Source organism: Vanessa cardui, chromosome 11 (genome assembly GCF_905220365.1).
Source record: "Vanessa cardui chromosome 11, ilVanCard2.1, whole genome shotgun sequence".
NCBI classification, from domain to species: domain Eukaryota; kingdom Metazoa; phylum Arthropoda; class Insecta; order Lepidoptera; family Nymphalidae; genus Vanessa; species Vanessa cardui.
In genome coordinates, this window is record NC_061133.1 from 3,307,406 (window position 1) to 3,331,271 (window position 23,866).

A 23,866-nucleotide genomic window follows, 5' to 3' on the forward strand; every position below is an offset into this window, starting at 1 on the left:
TCTTTGTTTGCAAATATTAAAAACAAACTAGCGTGGAGTTTGTCACAGACGATAAAACTCTTATAAATACAACGGTAACACCTACTTGTGATTAGTGCGCCGCGCATGCGCCTGCGCCTCATTACTAATTATTTGAAAATTCTTAACTTTACAACAATCACTTATCGGACAGTGCTTGTCAAAGCTGACAAAATGGCTCCCGGTGTTATACAAAACTCTGAAACAGTTATCAATAATACTTTGGAAGTGATCGTGAATGATGATGATCTCGTCGCTGGTCTGACGAATGAGGTCAAGACATGTCCCATCGACCATATCGCTTTGGCCGAAGTTAATAATGGAAACGGCGGAGAGTTGAAGGAGGATGCAATCAAAGTTCAAATCCTGAAGCTTGACAAGAAACAACCACGTCAAGTCATAAGACCGAAAGTATTGAAAAATTATGAGTCTAGTGAATATTTGTACGACAGACTCTATGGTACAACATGCCCTAGAGTGGTGAGTCCTATAATCCTTATTTAAACTAAGTATAGCTGAAAATATTAAAACAACAATGAGAGTAAAAAATGAAAATCATTTAACCTTAAAGGGTTAAACCATTTAATAACACTAAGTTATTATTCAAGACACTGTACGTCACTTAGTTTGCTTAAGAACTGGTTCTTTAATATCTTTGTCAAATTTTTAGTAACTACGTTCAAGTATTTTGTTTTGTTGAGGCGATGTTTAAGAGTCAGAAATGTATTTTTTGGTCTCAATTGTCTCTTAAAATATCTGTAGAATAATTGGTAAGCATTCAATCAAATAATTCTATAAAATTTTCTCCAACAATTTGTAGGCATTTAAAATCTTATTTCATAATTAATTAGTATTTTTGAAGAACTTTCGAAACGTCATTGAATAATCAAAAGCAGTTTAATAATCTAAGAATATTTATTAAACAAAACTGATCATTGGGTAGATCAGTAAATAGTAGCTATGAATGAATGATTATATTGAAGTATGTAAAATTCTATCGTAAACAAAACCATAATTTTCATGGTTCATAATTTTAGAAACATTACACGAACGTGACGATAAGTTTCAACAGTAATTATTTATTCAATATTTCGCTGTAATATTTAGGATGCAGACTAAACAGAACTCCGTAATAAACATAAATAAATTGCCAGGTGTATGGTTAGTGAAATGATGTTTGTTTTGAAGGAAATTTTCGGTAGTCAGTATTTAGATGAAATCATAACTTTAATTTAACTTGAGTACCTTAAATTATCATGTGGAGAATTATTTTCTGATAACAATATTTAAGTGATGGTTTGGTTGGTTTGATTATTTTTATTGGAGGAAACTTTGGTAACCTAGTAATCCGACGAAGATGGCAATAGAGTTATAATTTTCATTGTAGTATTTCAAGGAATATTTAGGTTATCAAAAATGTCTTGGAAACTTATAACATTTGTTCCATTAAATAATTTTTGCATTGTCTATTTTTTTTTTTTTTGCACAGGTACTTTTTACACATTGTATAGGATTTTTTTTTTCATTTATATCATAAATTAATAAATTGCTGAACTTGAAATAACAGTTACTTATATACATAAAAAACCCTATATTTAATTGTTAAGATCTATACGATTTCAATAATACGTCGATATTTTATGAAAGATAAATGTTTCGCAAGTCTACAAGTACAAAAAGTCAAATAATTACACCAGCTTTTGTTTTAAACAATTGATAAAAGACCGGCTTAGAAAAATTGTAAAGAGATGTAGCTGTTACCTTTATGTCGTTTGTCTTTGGAATGGAGAGCTTGGTATAAGGTAAAAGGGAAGGGTATACTAGTTTTTTTTTATTATGTACAGGAATATGTTTTACTGTATATAAAAAATAATTGAAGCAATAAATTTTCACGATACTGACAAACAGTTTGAAAAATATATTATGTTCGAAATGAATTAAAACTGTTAATAAAAATAATTTATTACGAGACGCGACATCTTATCTATGTAATAAAGTAACAATTTCAATTAACAACATAAGTAATGTTTGAACTCGGTAGTTTGCATAACAATTAATTTGCATATTTATTTTGTATGAGTTATATCAAGAATCAATACGTTTATTCATAACGATCGATCGCATACCTCTCATGGAATTCTTCTAGATTACTTTGAAGAACATGGGCATTACTCTCAACTTAGAATACATTTTTATTAATAAAAAGCGAGAATTCACTTGAAAATGTTCCTTTGCAAGCTGCCACAAAGCCACGACACGGAATGGTCCGAATATGTTGTAAACATTCGAGATTATTTCTCCGGTTATCGAGAAACGTAAATCGAAGAAAAACAAATATTATAAATTATTTTCAACTTAAAACTTAAGTTATATAATAAGGTTTATATTAATAATATAAGGATACTTTCCTGTTACATTTATAAATAAATTTTGAAACAATGGATCGTTACTCAATATTTCTGACGTTTTTCTTACACTTTATAGTAGACAGAGAGAAAGTATACGTCAATCAGTTTTATGATCCTTGCCAAAAATAGACGATTTTTAATAGTCTTTTTCCTCCCGGCCAATTAGTCAACATTTGATGACAGCCGATCAACACTATACGTATATATTCTCGTAATATAGTCCAATAGAACGGCAATCTGAAACGATCAGGGAGAGGCTAGACGTAGGCCTAATGACTTTATTTCCTATTTCCTAGTGCCTTGAATAATGTATACACAATTAATTCTAAGCTTTAAGTTGCTGTGAGAAATAGGCTTCATTGATTTAATTAACCCAACTCGGGATGCGAACTTAAAACATGTACCTGGAGACAAATAAGATACTTAACCAATGACGCCACTAATAAATGATTTTACTTTTACATCCTGTATTTCTTTGAAAAAGACTCTCGTAACCGTTTTAGTTGGTGCTAAAAAAATGTTTAAGCCCACCTCAATAGATATTGTACCACCAAAAGGTAATATAAAAGTAGTTTGAAGGCTAAGAAAGCCATTGTAGGTGCAGGGTAAAGTATAAGTGACATACTGTCTTAGTTTCCAGATTATGCATTTGAGTTTTAAGGAATGGTAATTTCAACCATCTTGTTCTCAAGACGCCGACACTTCAAAGATGATAATGGTTATCTTGTAATATTGCTTTTTAAAATTGGTATAACAATATATCTCACTTTTATAGACATATATTACCAAACACTATTGACCCTTTTATCAGCGTGCCATACTATTAAAATCAGTTTAAATAAATGCAAGTGCTTTTATATCTTACTTCAAGTATTCATAAAGATAGGTATGCGATAGGGAACATTGTTTCTATGTACTTAAAATAATAAAAAATAAAAATATTTATTGATTATATTAAAATATTTCAATCGTTTCATCAAAAAAAAAAAAAAAAACATAGCCATTCATGTTATATGTATATCGTGTTGAAATTTTCTCAGACGACTATTTTCTTAAGGGTAAATATTTACTGTATAAAAACTGACTCTGAAAGATTTTTCATAGTAAATAGTAGTAACGGTGTTTCATAGTATTTCACTTGCGGTAAAAATTACTGTTCAATCATGTTCAAGCTTTTCCTAAGAGTTCAATGGTAAGTCAAAACAAAACTTGCTCAATTGGTGGTAAGGCTTTGACACGGGTCCATTTGGGTATGTACCACCCAGTCAACCGATATTCTACCGTTAAGCAGGACACTGTGTTGTTGTGTTCTGCTTTGGAGTGTGGGAAGCCCGTAACGGAGGACAAGGAACATCTTAGTTTCCTAGGCATAATATCGCAATGCTTTATAGAGGCAATATACATATCCATAACTTAAGTATGGATAGACACTACAGGTACTTATAGTATAGCGTATCTCCGTATTCGCCGGACTCTATTACCCATGAAATGATTCGTAGTATTTTCAAATTTTTCAATTCAAAGGTATAACTTTTAATTATATTATTACTAATATTTTTTACCGTTTTATATGCTAACAGTTTATACTGATAGTAGTAGTAACTTTATAAATATCGTCGTAAAGTGGTAGTTGAAGTTTTAATAATCATTATTATTATTGTGACAACAAACCAATGATAGGATAATTAATGATAATTAATTGACTAACTGTAAGTACAGCTACAATACTATTGCGAATTGAAATCGAAATCAAAGACTGAATTTTTTGGATATGATTTGCTAGGATCAAAATGAGCATTTAGTAAATAAAAATCTATACATAGGTATAACGCGTATGTTTAGATATAAAATACGATTGTTTATAAATATATAACAACAAAACTATCCTAGTTTATCCAGTTTGTATATTGTTTTTCTATCGAATATTTTCACAGCAAAAACTATAAAATGAATATAAAATAAATTTTATTATATTTTCATAAGATATATTTGCTTCAGTTTTTCAGGAAGCAACTATGTAAGTTTCGACCGCGTAATTTTTTCCTGGAGCAGTTGCAATAACGCGGCACGCTTTTAAAGTATTGCGAATAAGTAGATTTGATAATAAAATTGGATTTAAAACTCATTGACGTCAAAAATTATTGAATAGATTTAAAAAAAAAAACGATGTTACCTGTGCTCCTTTTATACATCATCATATATTACAACTCTGATATTTTACTCGTATCATAGTATCTTTCTTGTTCCGTTTTGCATCTTTCTTAAGAAATGGACGTCGAAAGAAACAAGTTTTTCAGATATGACCTATAAATAGCCCCTGAAGGAAGCGCTAAAATTAAAAATTATATTCAATATAATTTTATCCTAAAGGATCAAAGCTTTTGTTGATGGTTCTATAAATAATCACGTTTTTTAAACTTTTATTAATTTTCGTTATCATTATTATGTTTAAATATAGCACGGTGAGTATCGAATTAACCCAGTGGTTATGAGACGTGCACCTTAGCCGAAGATTGCGGGTTGAAATTTAGGCAAGAATCGTTGTAATATATAATCTCGTGTTCGGCGGTGAAGGAAAACATCGCGAGGAAACCTGCATGTGTCTAATTTCATTAAAAACCTTCTCCTCAAAGGAAGAGAAGGCCTTTGTTAAGAAATGAGAAATTATAGGCAGTCAATTTATAGCGTGATATTTTTGAATTATTATGGGTTGCAGCATTTTAAATTTGAATGTTTAAGCTAGAATTATTTTTTAAGGAGTGGCAACACTTTTTCTTCTTTTAATAAGTATATATTTTCATACAATAGTTTATATTTTCAAACAATAAATTTTGTCGACAGCCAACGCTATGCAACGAGAAGGCATGTCTGGGCAGTTTGATGGCGATACCTGGACGCGGGGACGTGCCCAGGAGTTCGGAAGAAGTTCTAAGTGATGCAAAGGATTTCCTCGGTCAATACTTCGCATCTATACGAAGGTATTACATTATATAGATACATGATTAACCTTCAATGACATCCTTCGCGTTTTGGCAACGGTATCTCCAGCATTAGTCCTTGTTAGGAGATTATTAACACACACACATTACACAACACTTACGCTGAACTATCATGTAATTATATGCGTAATTATACACGCACACTTACATACATTACACACACTACCGCACACACTTTCATTATCCGCATTTTTTAAATTTATGTCTCTACGCCTTTGGTGTATCACAATTTAAGTTTTTGGAATAGGTACATATTTTAAGCGTGTTCTAATTTGAATTTGAAGTGAATTGAATGTACGAAAAATTTTTATTTTCGAAAAATAATAGTTCCGTCTCATCGCTACACAGTTTCTAAACTGTTTGGACAAATGAGAATTTAGCTAATTAATACAAAAATTAAGAGCGCAAATTTTGACTGTATATGTTTTTTTTATACTTACCATGCCAAGTAGTCAACAAAACAATTTGAACGATAAAATTATATGGAACAGCTGCCGGAAACTGTAATTGCTATCATATGTTATTGGAGTCCTTAGGAACCAATCTGTGCTGAAAAACATCGCGATTACGATATGTATGAAAAAACATATATGACGTCATACTAGCATCTGACCTCTGTTAGTTTATTTTCAGTAATATAGGTTATTACATCGGAATAAAATACAGGCTACAATTTATAGAAATGATTTGTAATTAGTACCTAACAAGCAACCCCTAAAATTACGAGCGAACGACGAAAACTAGTTTTTTTTTTTTATAAATTACCTTTTTTTGCATTGATTTAAATGTATTCGTGTATTTAAACTAATAAATATTGTGTTTAAACAGGGCTAATACCGTAGCTCATGAAGCTCGCTGGAAGACCGTGCAAGAGGAGGTAGCCAAGACTGGAACCTACCAGCTAACAACAACGGAGTTAGTATTTGGAGCTAAATTGGCTTGGAGAAACGCTAGCCGGTGTATTGGTCGAATACAGTGGTCTAAATTACAAGTACGTATACTACTTATTTTTAAACTTTTATCAAACATTGGCACCAATATTGGTTATTAAGAACAATGATTTTTAAATTTGGAACAATTTATAACAGTTATGAAAAACGGATAATTTGCCATATCTTTTATTTGTATTTCGACATTACCTACGAGTGTCTTGTTGTAAAAAATAAAAAAATATATCTTTTTAATGGTGCAATCTCGTGCAGACAGAATATTACTGTCAGAAACGTCTGTTTCTAATCTTAACTCTTATTTAATTTATTTGTAGTAGGTCTTGATACTTAAATATGATATAAAATTTGATTAATGTGTAAGTTAGGATTTTCATCTATAAGGATTGGGAAATTTATAAATTTTACTTGGTTGTGTGACTATGATTGACTTATTTCCCATCATTGATTCTTCCTCCTCGTTTGGTTTTAAACATGAGTAAATCAGAGTAATTGCAGGTACAAGGGTCATCATTTCTCAGATTCTGATATTAGTGGTTTCCAAAGTCGGGTTTTTAACTTACACTTATTATGTAGTAAGTGTTGGCCAATTAGCACAATTCCTTTTTTATGTAGTCATATCTTTGAGCAAGGAGAACCCTAAAGATAACTGGTCTTCACCGCTCATAGACACTGTAATAAATATTCAACATTCATTACATCGCCAATGCGCCACCAAACTTGTAAGGGAATATCCCTTGTGGGTGAAAATTAATTGGCTCACTCACCTTTCAAACCGAAACACGCCTAAACTAAGTATTGCTGTTTGTCGTAAGGACTTGACTTCCCCAAGTATTATATCTTATCGTTAAAAACAATGATACAAATATGTACCTTACTACTAAGCTAATGGGGAGGTGAAAATCAATTACGTCGATTCTTGTAACGCGGTTCCTACATAACCGTGAACACGTAGAAACTAAACGAATTTACCGACTCTAATGAGAAAATTCTCATTTCCCGCGCCTATACAAAAACAGAGGCAATTACTTGTTTGTTTTGACTGTTAAAGTGTCTTAGTTAACTGAAAAAATATTCTACGCTTCTACGGTGCTGATGAAACACCGTTCGTACAAAGTTTCTTAGTTCGAAACTCAATTTAAAAGCGCTTTCGATTAACATACTTCTTCAAGTTAAGAAACCGTAGGCCTGTTCTGTTTCACACTAAAATTTACGAATATAACAATTAAACGATTAAAACGATTGAGCAATTATATTTGAGTATACTAACTACTTGATTTCTTATGTAATTTAACTCCCATTAAATTTGGATCAGTTTGTTTAAAGATTGGCGGATTAGATACTGCTTGACCGCTGAGAAATATAAGCAGATATATTGCAAATCTACATTCCAAATAAAATAATTTCAAATAATTTCTTTTACAATTTTATAAATTTGTATTCTAATTTAATCTAACTCTCCATAAATTTCAAATAAAAAAGTTGCCAACATATTATATTAATTTAATAAATTTGAATTCAATCTTTAAAATATCCATAAATTACTCAATAAAATATTAATACGAATGATAAAAAACCTGTAATTAAAATTCGTAGATTTTTATGCAGGATAAATAGTACTTAAATTAGGCATAAATTAAACATATATTACTGTCAGAAAACTAATGAAATTCTTGCTGATTCTTACCAGTGGAATCTAAATTGCAATCCGGTGCTAACATTCAATTAAAACATCTAAAATAAGACCAACTTACTTCTATATTCCAAAATGTTTCTTATTGTAAGTATATTATAAAAATTATGTATTTTGACAATAGTGTCATAAACAATGATATACTTTAATAACGTACTAGATGACATATTACAAAATGTAAGTAATTAGTCATGGTACTTGTCTGTTTATTCCAGCATGTTACAATATTATGTCACCACGTAGCAAATGACGTTACAGAGCGATTATTTGTAATTTCAATGAGCCATTTAATTTTCAGTCTTATTTTTCACTCCATAGAGTCTAAGGTTCCAATATAAATATTAAGACGGATTAGTTATACCCGAAGTACATTAGGACAACGACATATTAGTAAAATCCTACGCGAGTTTCGTGATGTCTTGTAATATTTAATTTGTTTATAATATTTTACGTGATTCGAATTTCGAATGTTGGAGTCAAAATGTTGATTTTATTTCACGTTCGATCGTATTGACATTACATTAGAAGTCTTTAAATATAAATTTGTAATTCGAACACTAAAAGTATAAACTTTTTGTCGTTAAAATAAAAATGTACAACAAAAACGGCTTTACACTATTTTTAAATAAAATGAAACAATCAAATTTGAAACAATCTTTTAATAGATAGTTCAGTGTAACATTCAAAAGAGCTAACTGTAGATACTTAGGAGTCGTTAAAGAATAACTCGATAAATTACTTTTTCGACTGTAATTACGGATACAATAGGTTCTCTGGTTCTCATTGCAGTAATCATGCTTACTCTACATAGTCACAATTCATTCAACAACTTCTGAAGAACATTTTTATCAAATAACTGTTATTAAAACTTCTTTGATAGCAAAAATATAGAAGTTAAGTAACTGCATGTAAATGTCACAAGCTAAGTCGTGTCTTGTTGAGGTTTGGAGATTATTCAATACGAGTTGGTAGATAAACGCTGAATAATGGTCTTCATTTATCGTGTAATGATTGTGTCCTTTACCGCATAATGATTTTATTTAATTAAATGTAAATTGTAGAACATGTTATTGGTGAGGCTTAAATCTTAAGAATTATTTCGATAAAATTGGGTGACAATAATTTTCAAATGGATATCAAACTTATATAATTTTCAAATGGTGTATGAAGACACAATTAAATTATAAATTAAAACGAATGAAATACCATTAATTTAATATGCCATATTCGACGGTGAAGGAAAAACCAGGAGCAAACCGTTACATTTCGGTAGAAATAAATATGGACATATTTTATAAGCCCTTTCTCAAAATATTGGAGATTTTGTTCCAAAATTGGGCGACTTAAAAGTGTCGTAAACATTTTTTATAATTTACACTAAACATCAAGTTAAACGTATAATCTGTTAAGGCGATTAAACACCGTAGACTACAACCATTAAAAAGAGGTGAATCTCAATATTTTTCTAATTAGCTCGCTTGATTGAGTCGCAGCCGACGTAACGACATTACGAATAATTTATTCGTTTGCCTTCATTCAGTTCCCATCGGCTGAAGTGGAATGAGTGGGATTTAGATCGGAATTAGCGGGACCACTTTTAAGTCTCTCTGATGTTCGCGAGTACATTTCGTAATTACATTGCTTAAATAGATTGCTTGGTTAATCTGCACGGAGGCTCTGAGGCTCGGTTCGTTCGCGGTTCCCGAAATTTTATAAACTGAATGAGGACACCGTGTTTTATTTTCAATGGGATTCAATTTAAATTCTGAATTTTGGTTTATTTGCTACGCATGTTAAACTCATCAACTTGATTGATATCTTTTCTGATTTAAATAAACCCGAGTGACTCATTTTGTTACAAATGTATGTCGTAATTTATATGATTCTCGGAGATGTATAACTTGAAGCCAGTATAATACGTAATACACTTAAAAAGGTCTTATAATAATATAACATAGATATCTAAATAGTTTGATTTGTGTTTCTCTGTGTTACACTATTCTATATAGTATAGTTTTAGAAACTAGAGAATTGTGAAGCGATCCTACTGACTTGATCACACGTTTACAATTTCAAATGCTTCATGACTTTGTGCCTCTTTTATGTTTCACCGCATTGTATTATTATAGAAATATCCTTTTCTCTCTAGCGAAGACTTTGTGCTTTGTATAATTTTTCTTTGTGAGCTTTAGGTGTATTCTTAGAAACATTCTTTACAGAAAGATATATCGTGTGCGACTTTAGTAAATATGAATTCGTGTCCAGTCTCAGATGAACTTACATTTAAATCAGCTCACGTACCGATTTCTTACAATTATTGTTTTGTACTGGGAGCTGGAATAAAAGTTACTGCTATGTGGATTAAAGTTATTGCAACAATAAATTTTATTCAACAGAGAAGTTTGTGCTATTCTTACTCATGTTTTCCATAATATTTGTATTGTATATTAAGATATGTTTTTGGAAATGTCGTTTTCTCAAAATCATTATTTTGATTTGATTTATATTACTATTAATTTATGTTTTTTTTTATCAGGTTTTCGATTGCCGTCAAGTAACAACTACCAGTGGTATGTTTGAAGCTCTTTGCAATCATATAAAATACAGCACCAATAAAGGAAACATCAGGTCAGAACATAGAAATATCTTAAATTAAGTCAAGACTATGTAATTTAGTATGGTTTTTTTTAATCGAACATTTATGATTTCATCCTTAGGTCAGCGATTACCGTCTTCCCTCAGCGTACGGATGGAAAACACGACTATAGGATATGGAATAGTCAACTTATCAGCTACGCTGGATACAAACAGCCCGATGGAACTGTGTTGGGTGATCCAATGCATTGTGAATTTACTGAGGTACACCTTAAATACAGTATTAGGATAAAATTCCCTAATTAAGCCTTTTGCAAAGAACCATTAATGCATATATTTAAAGATATTAAAATATTTACTTTTGCCAGTTGCCAGACTTGAGAAAGTCTAAATACAATCTCCAAAATTATATGTATATTTTTCCAAAATGTGATACTCTTAACATTGAGAAAAGGAACAAACACAAACATATTACTCCGGTTACTCGAATGCATTGCGTCAGTAACTCTTTTATGGGGTAATGTATTCAGTTTTACAACAGGATCAGATTGCGTACTGCCTCTGTTGTTAAATTTAAAAGAACGCTTGTAAGGGAAAACAAAATACAATTTGTGGGTTCATAGATCTAAGTGCTTTTAAAAAGAAATCGCTTCGGACCTCTTGGCTATTTTCAGCCGTAAACCCTATCTTCTGATTTTTTTTGGTTCTGTGTAATCCAGGGGATTTTGTCTTCGAAAGAAATAAGGTCGTTTTTACTTGGATCACAATTACAATATAATACATTTACCACTGCCATTGGTGGTTAGCCATTAAAATATCCATTCTATTCCGTAGCTTTGCCTAAAATTGGGATGGAAACCTCCACACACTGCTTGGGACATACTTCCGCTTGTACTGTCTGCCAATGGAAAAGACCCTGACTACTTTGAAATTCCAAGAGAACTCGTCATGGAGATTCATATGACGCACCCCACGTATGTATATAATTTTATTGTTATAATTGTTCATTATCAAAATTGAGCCAAGAGCCCATACATAAGTTGAATAGGATTCTAATCATCATCACTATCAATATTATATGACTCAATATGTTTCTAAATATATTAAATATTATTCTTAATCTATTTAAATTTAGAATGATCGCATACAATTTTAATACGTAACCTATGATAATAACCTATGATAGTAATAATTGAATAAAAGTGTTCGAACAAGAGTACGTACTATTATGAAAAATATTTTCATTTCTTACTACCATAACCAGATTAAACCAGTATATTCCGGTACAATAAATACTACTTAGACGATACACGTCGTTATTATCGTTTTTCATCTCAGATTTATGCCGACATAAAAAACTCGGAGAATGCATATTGTGCTTTGTAAACGCCCGCAAATAGGCGAATAGCGTCCATACAGAGCAGATTGCTTATCGTAAAAGTGTTGTCCAGTGATCTCCAATCTGTGTTTATGGCCAATAAATCCGAGCTCATTCAATAATGCTTCGGTATTGATAATGTTAACTGGCTGTAATGTCTTGTAAAGAAGGTGATTGAGTTGTTATTGAGTGTTCCTTAAACAATTAAAATTGATTGTTTTTTATTTATAATTAATAACAAAATTATAAAATTGATAACATCTTATTTTGCCGTTCAAAAATTTTTTGTGGTAAGAATAATCTTTAATGTATCCTAAAATTCAAAAACAGGCATGAGTGGTTTGAAGAGCTTCAACTACGCTGGTACGCCTTACCCGCTGTGTCCAGCATGCGTTTCGATTGTGGAGGCATTGAGTTCACTGCAAATGCATTCAATGGCTGGTACATGAGTACCGAAATTGGATGTCGAAATTTTTGCGACACTAACCGATTGAACATGTTGGAGGTAATTTATAATTTTTTTGTTACTGTGTCAAAGTTACAACGGACTCATGGAACATAGCACCTTATCATCGTCCTCAACTCCATTTATTCCCGCCTACCCGTTTTTATATAAAAGAATACACATAAATAAAATATAACAATATTTTTTCTAGTTCTTTTTTTACCCGCGAAGCCGGGCCATACTTAGTTGCTCATAAAGTATTGTCTTCAAAGTATAAAGTGTTCTATTATTACTAAATACCACAGGCACAAACTTGTAGGTAGTTCATTCTTTTATATAAAAAAAAAAAATACAATATTTCTCTTAAAACCACACTTAGTTAACTTTTAATCTAAACAGAAAGTAGCCCAGAAGATGGGTTTGGACACCAGAACTCCAGTTACTCTGTGGAAGGATAAAGCGTTGGTGGAAGTAAATGTGGCTGTTCTTCATAGCTTCCAGCAGCATAACGCGACCATTGTGGACCATCACACCGCTTCTGAAAGTTTTATCAAGCACTTGGACAATGAAAACAGACTTCGGTATGTATTCAATATAGTTTGGAAGCAGATAAAAACCCCAACAGCTGAGTTCAGCAATAGCACCAAATATGCAAATACATTTTTCTCTTAAATCAATCTCTAAACTTCTTTTTGTTTTATTCATCAAACTTGTTAGCATTCTAGTGGTACACTGAGAATTACTCCAAACAGCGGATCGATTTAAACATGACTGAAATGAATACAATCAAAATATTTACACTCGAAACGAAGTAAACTTGTGGCGTCGTTATTACAAGCAGATCCGCAGACGATGACTTGCAACCATTAAGCTATCATCACACGAGCCTTGTGATTGTTTGATTGTTTTGCCACATGTGCGATAACATAACGTGTGACTGTTTGTGTCTGGTTTGCACGTATTATCTAGGTTGATGAATTAGACTGCTGGATGTTTATTGTTTCGATATTGTCTGACCAATCCATTATAGTACGACACAACTTAGATGTAGCATCGGCAAATTCAATAAAACCAATTACTGCCGATTCACACAACCAATAGAAATAGCTCCCTATCGACGGTATTCGTTGCTATAGATTCCTGCGTCAGTTCAACCCGAGAAAGCAAGTGCATGTAAATCGACGTGTCAAATTGACGAATATATTAGGTCATACGATATTACAAGTTATTACGTTTGTGTAGAGATCATATTCACATAATAAATTCGGATGTGATCGGCTTTAACCGAATTTGACCGATGCTACATCTTAGTTGTGTCGTACTATAATGTATTGGTTAGACAATGGTTTATTTCAAATTTAGAATTATTGGTGCTGTTATGAATAACTTTACAACTAATTTGTTTTTAAAAATGGAACACATTGAGTAAAAGGCCGTTAATTAATTAAAAATGTATATATCGGCGCCATAAGCTTTGTTGTCGAATTATCGGCTTAAAGAATTATGGTCTACGTATAACGTAGTACTTCCGATTCTTCTTTTTTTTATTACTAGCTTGCTTTTAATCGCAAATTTGCGGTAGTATATATTTCTGGGGAGGAAGCCGCTCCCGGTATATCCGGTATTATTCTACGACCTCTAAATTATACGCAAGTGTAAAATCACGTCTCTGTTATAATTTTCTATTGTATAATATTCTTAAATAGTAAGATGAAGTCCTACCTCAAACGCGGACTTATTTCAAGTGAAACGACATCTGTTATATATTTTTTGTAAATATGCCGTGTATTTTAAACAAAGATGTTCCATATTATTAACATATTCCAAGTTAACTAAAAATAGATCATAAATCTATTAGTGTTTTAAGAGTTAGTCGAATACCCAAAATTAACTTCGTCGTAAAAAGTAAATTTTCAGTAGGACAAAAATATTTAATCTTATAAGTAGAATTTCAACACAAACATTATTTACCAAAATGTGAATCAGTGATTTCAAAATATTTTATATTGAATATATATTTACTAGTTCTGGCTGCCCAGCGGATTGGATATGGATCGTGCCGCCGATGTCCTCATCCATCACTCCGGTATTTCATCAAGAGATGGCGCTCTACTACCTACGACCTGCTTATGAATATCAGGTTATTTGAATTTATGTATAAACACTTTAATATAAGTTTGGAAATCGATAGAGTGAGTGTATAGTAATTAAATACCATGTGAACTGCCTATTTATTTCATCAATATTCTGGAAACATATGAAAATATATGCGTATAAATTATACAGTTTACTGGTCTTAAATACTCATAAACTATTCTACTGATAGTAGAAAGAAATTTCCGAAGTATTAGATTCCTTCCTTACACACAAGTAATTCCAGGAACCAGCGTGGAAGACTCATCAATGGCAGAAGTCAAAGCCGATAACAGGCAAGAGGCCCATAAATAGAAAGTTCCACTTCAAACAGATTGCGCGCGCAGTGAAATTCACATCCAAACTCTTTGGTCGAGCGCTCTCTAAGAGGATTAAGGCAACCGTTCTGTATGCTACCGAGACTGGAAAGTCTGAGCAGTATGCGAAGGAATTAGGGGTCATATTTGGACATGCTTTCAACGCCCAGGTATTTACGAACGCTTAGTACTTTTTTTTTGCTGTTACTTCGTGAGTGGTACAACCTATTTTGCAAAGTAAATTGTGTGCTCTTTAAGACGTTTAATTTATTTTCAAATATTACTTTAAAATGAATTTGATTGTTGATAAATGATCAATCAAATGATAAATTGTCGACGTCAAATTCTGCTGGCGATGATTGGGCATTTTTTGAGATTATTCATAATGTGAATAGTGGAACTGCGTTAAAAATACCGTTTAAAACAGTTCAGTTACATATAAATAGACTTTAGATGATGACTTCGAAATAATTATTCGAAATTTCAATAGTATTTTCTTGAATAATTTTAATCTATTACATTTATCAGATAAACAATCTTTGGGTACAAATCTGTGTCGTCATCTGAATTGCTGGAATTTCACTAGAATATATTTTTCAGGTCCATTGCATGATTGATTATGACATCACCTCTATTGAGCATGAGGCGCTTTTACTGGTTGTGACGTCAACTTTCGGGAACGGTGATCCACCAGAAAATGGCGTTGTAAGTGTAATGATTGACATTCACTATCTCATTTGAGTCAGGGCGTGTAATTATACCAAACAATCTCTTACTCATAATATTAATTAAGATATAGCATCAACATATTAAGAAAAAAAATTACTAACGTTGTATGACGTAAGTGAAATTTTCAAATTAGACTGATGGTTTAAAAATATTCTTTATTACTGCAATATTTAAAATCTTTGAAACCTAGAAATAGAAAACGTTTGAAAACCGCCTTCATAAATTTCCCATTCAAACCACTTCGAGTATTAATGGTTCCTGAACTTAATTAGTGGTGGATCCCTGAATTTATGTGAGGTGGGCTAATTACCACTTGAAGATAATATACAACGATCGTTATATGGAATATATTAAGATACGAATGTACGTAAAGGCGATGCATGAATGCTAATAATAATCTCGGAACACACTCATACATTTGAAAACGTAATTCAGCTTCTTATATACAATGTATACATATGATTTGCATCTGTGAAAATAAAATTATTGATTTGTGTGAGATTTTTAAAGCAATTTGGTTTTCACTAGGGTTAATCATCAATTGATGTCATTGATCAACATCGATTAACACGTTCAATGCTGATAGAGGTCTAATACGCCTCGTATGTGAATCCTTTGCGGTGTAGGTAGGAAATGAATAGATTTCTCTGTCGTGCGGAGGCCGTAACGTCTATTTGATATATTGTAGGAAAATATATTTTTATGATGCCTTTTGAAAACAGAATTCTATGGTGTTCCTATTTAATAGGGGGTCTCTTTGACCGTTGATAAGAAATTAAATTCGATCTCATTACAGCATCACATCACATCAAATTTTAATTTTTAATACGTTACGAGGTCGAATAAGCCCCGTACCAGTATTATGATAGTTTTCATACGAGGTCTTAAATGCCTCGTACCGCAGGAATGAAAAAGATAAAAGATGATGCTGCAGCTAACGTGTTAATTGACGTGGTAGCTTAGGCCGATTGATCATTCATCGAGCTACAACAAGCTCTTTATCAGTTGTCGTATACAATAGTAACTCTAGATCTACAGTTATTCTTGTATTCCACCACGGATTGATTGATCTGGCAACATTAATGTTGCCACAATTTTCATTATAATAATGTTTTCTTTGTCTATTTTAATGTTGAGTTTTGTAATAATGGCTTTACTTCATTGACTATGACAGTCTTATTTATAGCAATCATGTTTCTTTTCATTGAACAAATGATACGACAAACAAAGCGAGTGTAATTTGCGTTGATATCTCTAAAAGCAATCTGTTATTAATATGCATAGAATCGAATGTAATTTAAATCTATGTATCAGGAACTATTAATTTGTGGTATCTAAAGCGGAATGGTACATTAGATTTATTGGTAGACAATATTATGTGGAGATATTTTATTCTTTTTTTTTTTAAATATTCATATTTGTTTAATTGGACATCTGTAACAGGCCTTTGGAGAACATCTATGTGAGCTGATTTATGCGGATCAAGTCGGTGAAGAGAGCACTGGGTAAGTTTGACAAAAAAAATAGTGATGGAAAATATATATCTTAGGATAGTCACGAGTTTAAACAACGATATTCTTCCAGATTAATTTATTAGCACTATTTTCACATTCATTTTATCCACTAATCAGTGTTTTACAATACATACCGTATTTTATATCTAAATTTATTATTTTCCAAATTAATAATAAAAAATCACCAAACATTGCCGCCACATTCGATTTTTTGACATTCTCTTTCTTACCGGCTAGTATTAATCGTGAAAAATTAAAATATTACATTACAACATATTCTAAAAGTAGTCAATCCACATATTATTAACTAAATTATTCTAATAAATTATAGTTATACAATGTGTTAAAAAAATAACTCTAACATACATAATATTGTTATTGAGCCTTAGTGTTTCATAAATATTATGTGCTAAAAGAATTCAGTTGATGAAATACGAAAATTTGAATTTGGATTTTTTTTCGAATGCAATTTTTTAATAGTTCAACCAAAGATCTGTGTGTAAAAGCATCGGAGGTCCTGACCATACCATAGATCTTTATCCAACATTAAGACATTAAAAGTTTATTTCAGTAATAACATAAACAATTATTTAAAAATTACTTATTTTTGTGTGTATATATGTATATGTATTTTTTAGAGCTTCTCAAATGCTGACGCCAAAGTCGTTCATCAAAGCAAATAGTCAAATCGAACTTCAAAGATATGCCGCTAGTAATCCAAAGCAGCTCAGTCGGCTCGAGTCTCTGAAAGGTATGATTAGATTCTATATATCTGCAGAATATAGTTTTTGTAATCCATTCATATCATATAAAACGACACATAGAAATTTTGAATTTAAATGTTTCAGGTTCTCGATATAAAAATTAAAAGTACATTTTAAAAAAAAAATATTTTAAAACTTTACAATTTAGATGATCATTGTAAATTTAAACAAACTTTCTATTATTTGTATGTTAATAAAAATTATTTATTTATTATATTTAAATATTCTTATAAGTCTTATAAATAAGATATAATAATACGAAAAATAAATATAGGAAGTGCTACTGACGCGACATCAATAGATAGCTTCGGTCCGTTGAGCAACGTCCGTTTTGCGGTATTTGCTCTCGGCTCCAGTGCCTACCCGAACTTCTGCAACTTTGGGAAATATATTGACCGCCTGCTTGGTGATCTTGGCGGTGAAAGGATCCACGATGTCGCCACAGGAGATGAGATGTGTGGTCAAGACCAAGCTTTCCGAAAATGGGCATCTAGTGTCTTCAACGTAAGTTTCTTTTGCACAGTTAGGTTTCAAACTTTAACAAGGAAAATTTCATAAAAAAATATATGAAGAATTATGTAATACTAAAGTATCATGTCATCAATGTATAATGTCAGTGATTCAGCAAAACTATAAATATTTCGTCAAATTTAAATTTGACCAATATTTAAGTGTTTCTTCCCATGCAAAAAAAAGGAAAATAATCGGTTCATAAGCGTCCGAGGTCTGAGGTAACAACATAAAAAATGCAACGGACTTGATAACCTCCTTTTTTTGAAGACGGCTAAAAATTTCTTGTCACGCAATACGAACTTTGGTATGGACAGTGTGGTATGTCGTACCGGTTTCGACAGCGAGCGATCAAGATCAAGGACAAACTAACCATTGTTACAGCCATTGTTCTCAATGCAATATCCGGTGTAGATGTTTATATTAAATTAGATGCTAATACACTGATTACTACAGCTTTTTGCTTTTTAATTATGGTGGGATTTACTTTTTGAGGTTCATATATTATATTCTAGTTCTCTTCCAGTAAAAAACGCTATTGATTCCGTGTAGAGCTAAAAAAATATTTGTTTTCTTAATAAACCTCATCGTCATAGTATGTGTCACATTTTTCGTGTTTATCTTTTTTATTTCGTAATAGATCAGTAGCGAGATAACCTTATCAGTGACTGCTTATAAATCTTATTTTTAAGTACCTTTATCCTCGTCATTTCTTTTTCGGAAATATGATGATCCTAATCTCTGTTATCAAACAATATTACATAATCGCTGAAAAATGTTCTTCTTATGTGTAAGTTTTTTAACTTTGTGTTCGTAGGTTGCATGCGAAACATTCTGTTTGGATGATGATGAAACCTTACAAGAAGCTAAACGAGCTCTAGGAACAGTGGCTCTTAGTGAGGAAACAGTACGTTTTGCTCTTCCTACCTGTAAGCCGCCGGTTCTTCTGAACGCTTTACAAACTGCAGTTAATAGACAGCTAGTACCATGCGTTGTCAAGGCAAACAAGGACTTGGGAGATTTGAGTGCCGAACGATCTACCATATTTATTGATATGGAACCTAAGGTAGAACTTCAAATCATTATTTAACATATACGCATAGAATTAAAAATAGCCGTTAAGTGATGTATTATTTATCACGTTGAATTATTCCAGGGTGAAATTAATTACGATCCCGGTGACCATGTTGGTATAATGGCGTGTAATCGTAAAGAATTAGTTGATAGCTTGTTAGCACGTTTGAAGGACGTTGATAATTATGATGAGCCGTTGCAATTGCAACTTATGAAAGAGACTCATACATCAAGCGGTGAGCAAATATTAAATGAATTATTGTTTGCATTGGTTAAAGTGCATTTGTAAATGTATTTGAATTGTTGATAAAGCTGAATATATAACATTCCATTATTCTTATTGTACATATTTATTGTTATATAATCATGTGTGAATTTAATTAATAATTAAAATCTTTAGGTCCAGTAAAATCTTGGGAACCTCATGAAAAACTACCAATTGTGAGTGTACGTGATTTGTTCACAAGATTTTTGGATATAACCACACCACCAACGACGATTCTTTTGCAATATTTGGCTAAAACTTGCGACAATGAAGATGAAAAGAAATATCTAAATATACTTGCCACGGTAAGAACAACGACGCGTATATAAGAATTGTTCTATTTTAGGAAATTAAATGTATTTTTAACAATTTGTATAAATTTAGGATCCAGCAGCATATGAAGATTGGCGACATTATAATTTTCCAACTTTACCCGAAGTTTTGGATCAGTTTAAGTCAGCGAAACCAAGCGCATCTCTGCTTGCTGCGATTCTTTCGCCCTTGCAACCAAGATTTTATTCGATCTCATCATCACCGATTGCTCATCCGAAACGATTACATCTCACTGTTGCAGTCGTTACATACAGAACCCAAGGTATGTAAACAGGTTTAATGCCAATTTGAACTCTGTACGCATCCATCTCTTTCTATCTTATTGAATCATCATTTACAAAAAATGTTTTACAAACGTGAAATTAGAAAAGTCTTACTTAGGTAATCAACAATATTATATTTAAGAAAACCAAATAAGCTATATCTCTACAGAATTATGTCATATTTTAACAGATGGTGAAGGTCCTGTCCACTATGGTGTTTGCTCAAATTATCTAATGGATCGTAAACCAGGGGATGAAGTCTATCTATTCATTCGAAGGTAAATAAATATTTGCTTATTATTTGCGGCAAATTATTCTTATTCGAGAAATATATTATCAATAATTTTCCTTTCCAGCGCTCCAAATTTCCATCTGCCACATGATTTGTCCGTGCCTCTTATTTTGATAGGCCCTGGAACAGGTATTGCGCCTTTTAGGGGTTTCTGGCATCATCGTAAGGCTTTACAGAACACTCGTTCACAGTCTAACATCGGACCCGTTTGGTTATTCTTCGGTTGTCGAACTCAAACAATGGACTTGTACCGAGAAGAGAAGGAACAAGCTCTGAAAGAGGGCGTACTCTCGAAAGTATTTTTAGCTCTATCAAGAGAGAAAAATATTCCAAAGGTTTGTCTGATTACCAACCCCACAATATAATAAACATTTTTGATTTTTATTCACATATTGTTTTGTCTTATAGATGTACGTTCAAGAGGTAGCTGAGCAAGAAGGAGCAGAAATTCATGATTTACTGATAAATAGAGGCGCACACTTTTATGTGTGCGGTGATTGTAAAATGGCTGAAGACGTGCACCAAAAATTAAAAGGAATTATAAAGAAGCATGGAGATATGACTGATGAACAAGTGCAAAACTTTATGTTTCTATTGAAGGTCGGTATCATATTTCATAATTACTTTATATAATTTTTTTAATTTTTTAAATTACGAATTCACCACGTACTTTAATTATATTTCGAGTAGTCTAAAAATTCCAGAATGTCATGTAATTTGTGTATTTTATTAGGAGGAAAATCGCTATCACGAAGATATATTCGGTATAACACTTCGCACGGCTGAGGTCCACAACGCCTCCCGCGAATCAGCTCGTCGGAACAGAGTGGCTGCGCAACCATGACGTCGGTCTTCCCGCTTGCACACCCAAAACCACTTACCAAACAAGCTTAACCTTACAAATAAATAAATAGTTTACATTATATATCAATTTTTCATCAAGAAATATAACATTATTACGATCGCTTCATTTAGCGCCTTTAATATTTAAATAAAAATATATCTTCATTAGACTTATCATTGGTCTTTGATGGTCCAGCTTTTGCTAGTTAGGCGATTAACTTTATAGATATACAATTCTATGGATTAGAACATTGAAGAGCAGCTATTGAGTAATTTTCCATTCCTAATGCTATTAGTTATTTAATTAAGTCAATTAAAACACCTCAAGTACTTATGACGGAGTGATTTGATTTTAGGCAGGCATTTACAGAGGTTGTGTATGTTAAATGATTAAATGTACATACCTTGAAAATAACCTTAAAATATATATTTGACATTTATAACATAAATAATTTATTAATTATTATTCAGTCTTAAGTTTAGAATATAAAAAAGCAGGGTTGGAATGTTTTACGCACAAGAACCTTTTTATTTGTCACCTCTTTGAAAAGCTTCATATATATCGTAATAAATAACAGATAAATAATAATTGCGAAAAATAAAGATCTTTTGAAATATAATACATATGAATTTATTAATCCATACTCTTTAGGACGTAATTTTAATATATTAGATATTAATAATAATTAATCATTTTTGAATCGTTTTCATTGTCCATTGTAATTTTCTCATGTACATTAATATGCATTTAGTTAACGATACTTATATAAAGTTTTGTTATATTTTTATATTATTTTATATTCGGTGTAGTTAGAACAAACGACGAGAATTTATTTTTAATATTTGCCATTGCCAAAATTTGTACAAAATATTTTATACCTAGATTATTTTACGCTTTGTAAATAAATTGTTTTATTTGTCAATAACCTGTAAAACATTCAGATTTATAATTATTAACATAAAAAAATTATAATTATTTTTTAAGGAAACGCAGTACACTTAGCCAAATGTTTAATTGATATATATCCAGATTATATTAGGTTAGAGAAATTAAATAAATGTTTTAGCTATATTTATAATTAAAGTCTAATTCTTAATGGTCTATCTTTTATGCTGTTAGTTGTGAACGTTGAATTTTGTGATTCTTTATGCTAGTACTAAGAAATGTATTCATATTTTCTATTACTCATGTTTAAATACAAAATATACAAAAATATTTCTAATGACTAATATTTCTATATCAACTTAAATTGATTATAATTGTCTTTACCAAATATTTACAAGTCATATCTTTTAAATTTAAAGCACATTTGGGACTAAACTTAATGTATTATGTATTAACCGATTCATATCAAAGTATTATTCGCACTGTTTCGACTAGTAATGAAATGTTTGACTGAAAAAAAAACAAATATTGCTATTCGCGAATATTGAATAAAGAAAAAAAAATGTCTGTTACTTATCAAATAAAGTTCCTTAATATTCGGTAATGACTAATTTTTGTTTTATTTCAAACATCCTATAACACCGCCTTGGAATAAAACCTGACGCTCAATCGTGAAATATCGAAAGAAACAAATGTGGTTATGCCATTATGAAAACAATCACTATGACATTTAAAGAATGTTAGTATCAATATAGCGTAACAGTGTATTGGTTCTTATTATTTGTTTCGAAAAACCATTCAAATAGAATTAATTCCTTGCAGACATTCGTTGGAAACCTCGAGGACAATTCAAAAAAAGAATACATTTTAAATAAAAAAAAGACATAAATTCCTGTTGAAGTAACAATATAAAGATTTATTCATATAATGATTGACATACACGTCATGATTTCGAAACGAGTATTTGGAATTGGAAGTTATCTTGTGCATAACGGGATCGAACTGATTCGTAGAAATTTTACTAACTAATTGTATACGGAATGCATTGTAGGAAATTACATGACGTCTTTGTCTAGTGTCATGTACTTTTAAACGTTTTAGAGGTCCTTTGTTAGGACTTTCCTCTTCCGCTGTCTAGCTTCGCTGAACTGTAAGTCGAGTATGACGTCATAAATCTGTCAATCAAACTGTATGATATTTCCTTAATCCCGCCTCTCTATATCCTCCTTGAATTAAATTAATATTTTTTTTTTCAATACAAAACCCAGGCAAGTTTATAAATTTTTCTTAATGTGCTTAATTTATGTCTATAAGTCATCTCATCCTCGGGGGCAAAAATATCGTGAGGAAACCTGCATGTGCCTAATTTCATGAGCTCCAAACATTTTGCACAATGGGAGAGGGTGACTTAGCCCACCAGTGGGAAGTTTACAGGCTGTATCATGTAATTTTATTCATTC

General features: G+C 31.5%; 1 protein-coding gene across 1 annotated transcript; it reads left to right on the forward strand.

Annotated features, from left to right (window-relative positions):
* The first annotated feature begins 100 nt into the window (after positions 1–100).
* On the forward strand, positions 101–23,017 carry LOC124533780 (nitric oxide synthase-like protein). The gene is made up of 22 exons (XM_047109291.1): positions 101–498; positions 5,268–5,404; positions 6,254–6,416; positions 10,602–10,693; positions 10,783–10,924; positions 11,495–11,634; positions 12,369–12,543; positions 12,883–13,064; positions 14,509–14,623; positions 14,864–15,103; positions 15,534–15,638; positions 17,106–17,167; positions 17,815–17,927; positions 18,215–18,444; positions 19,268–19,516; positions 19,607–19,760; positions 19,925–20,094; positions 20,174–20,384; positions 20,576–20,663; positions 20,742–21,012; positions 21,086–21,277; positions 21,411–23,017. Exons 1-22 carry the CDS (start codon positions 106–108, stop codon positions 21,519–21,521), a joined length of 3,735 nt encoding a protein of 1,244 aa, XP_046965247.1. The 5' UTR covers positions 101–105; the 3' UTR covers positions 21,522–23,017.
* Positions 23,018–23,866: the final 849 nt, after the last annotated feature.

Bases quoted from the DNA above. Each gene is read 5' to 3' on its own strand.
- LOC124533780 (XM_047109291.1), top strand. From the start codon at position 106: ATGCGCCTGCGCCTCATTACTAATTATTTGAAAATTCTTAACTTTACA. The intron at 13,065-14,508 runs GTATGTATTCAA...TATATTTACTAG, and splicing joins GACAATGAAAACAGACTTCG to TTCTGGCTGCCCAGCGGATT. The intron at 21,278-21,410 runs GTCGGTATCATA...GTATTTTATTAG, and splicing joins ACTTTATGTTTCTATTGAAG to GAGGAAAATCGCTATCACGA.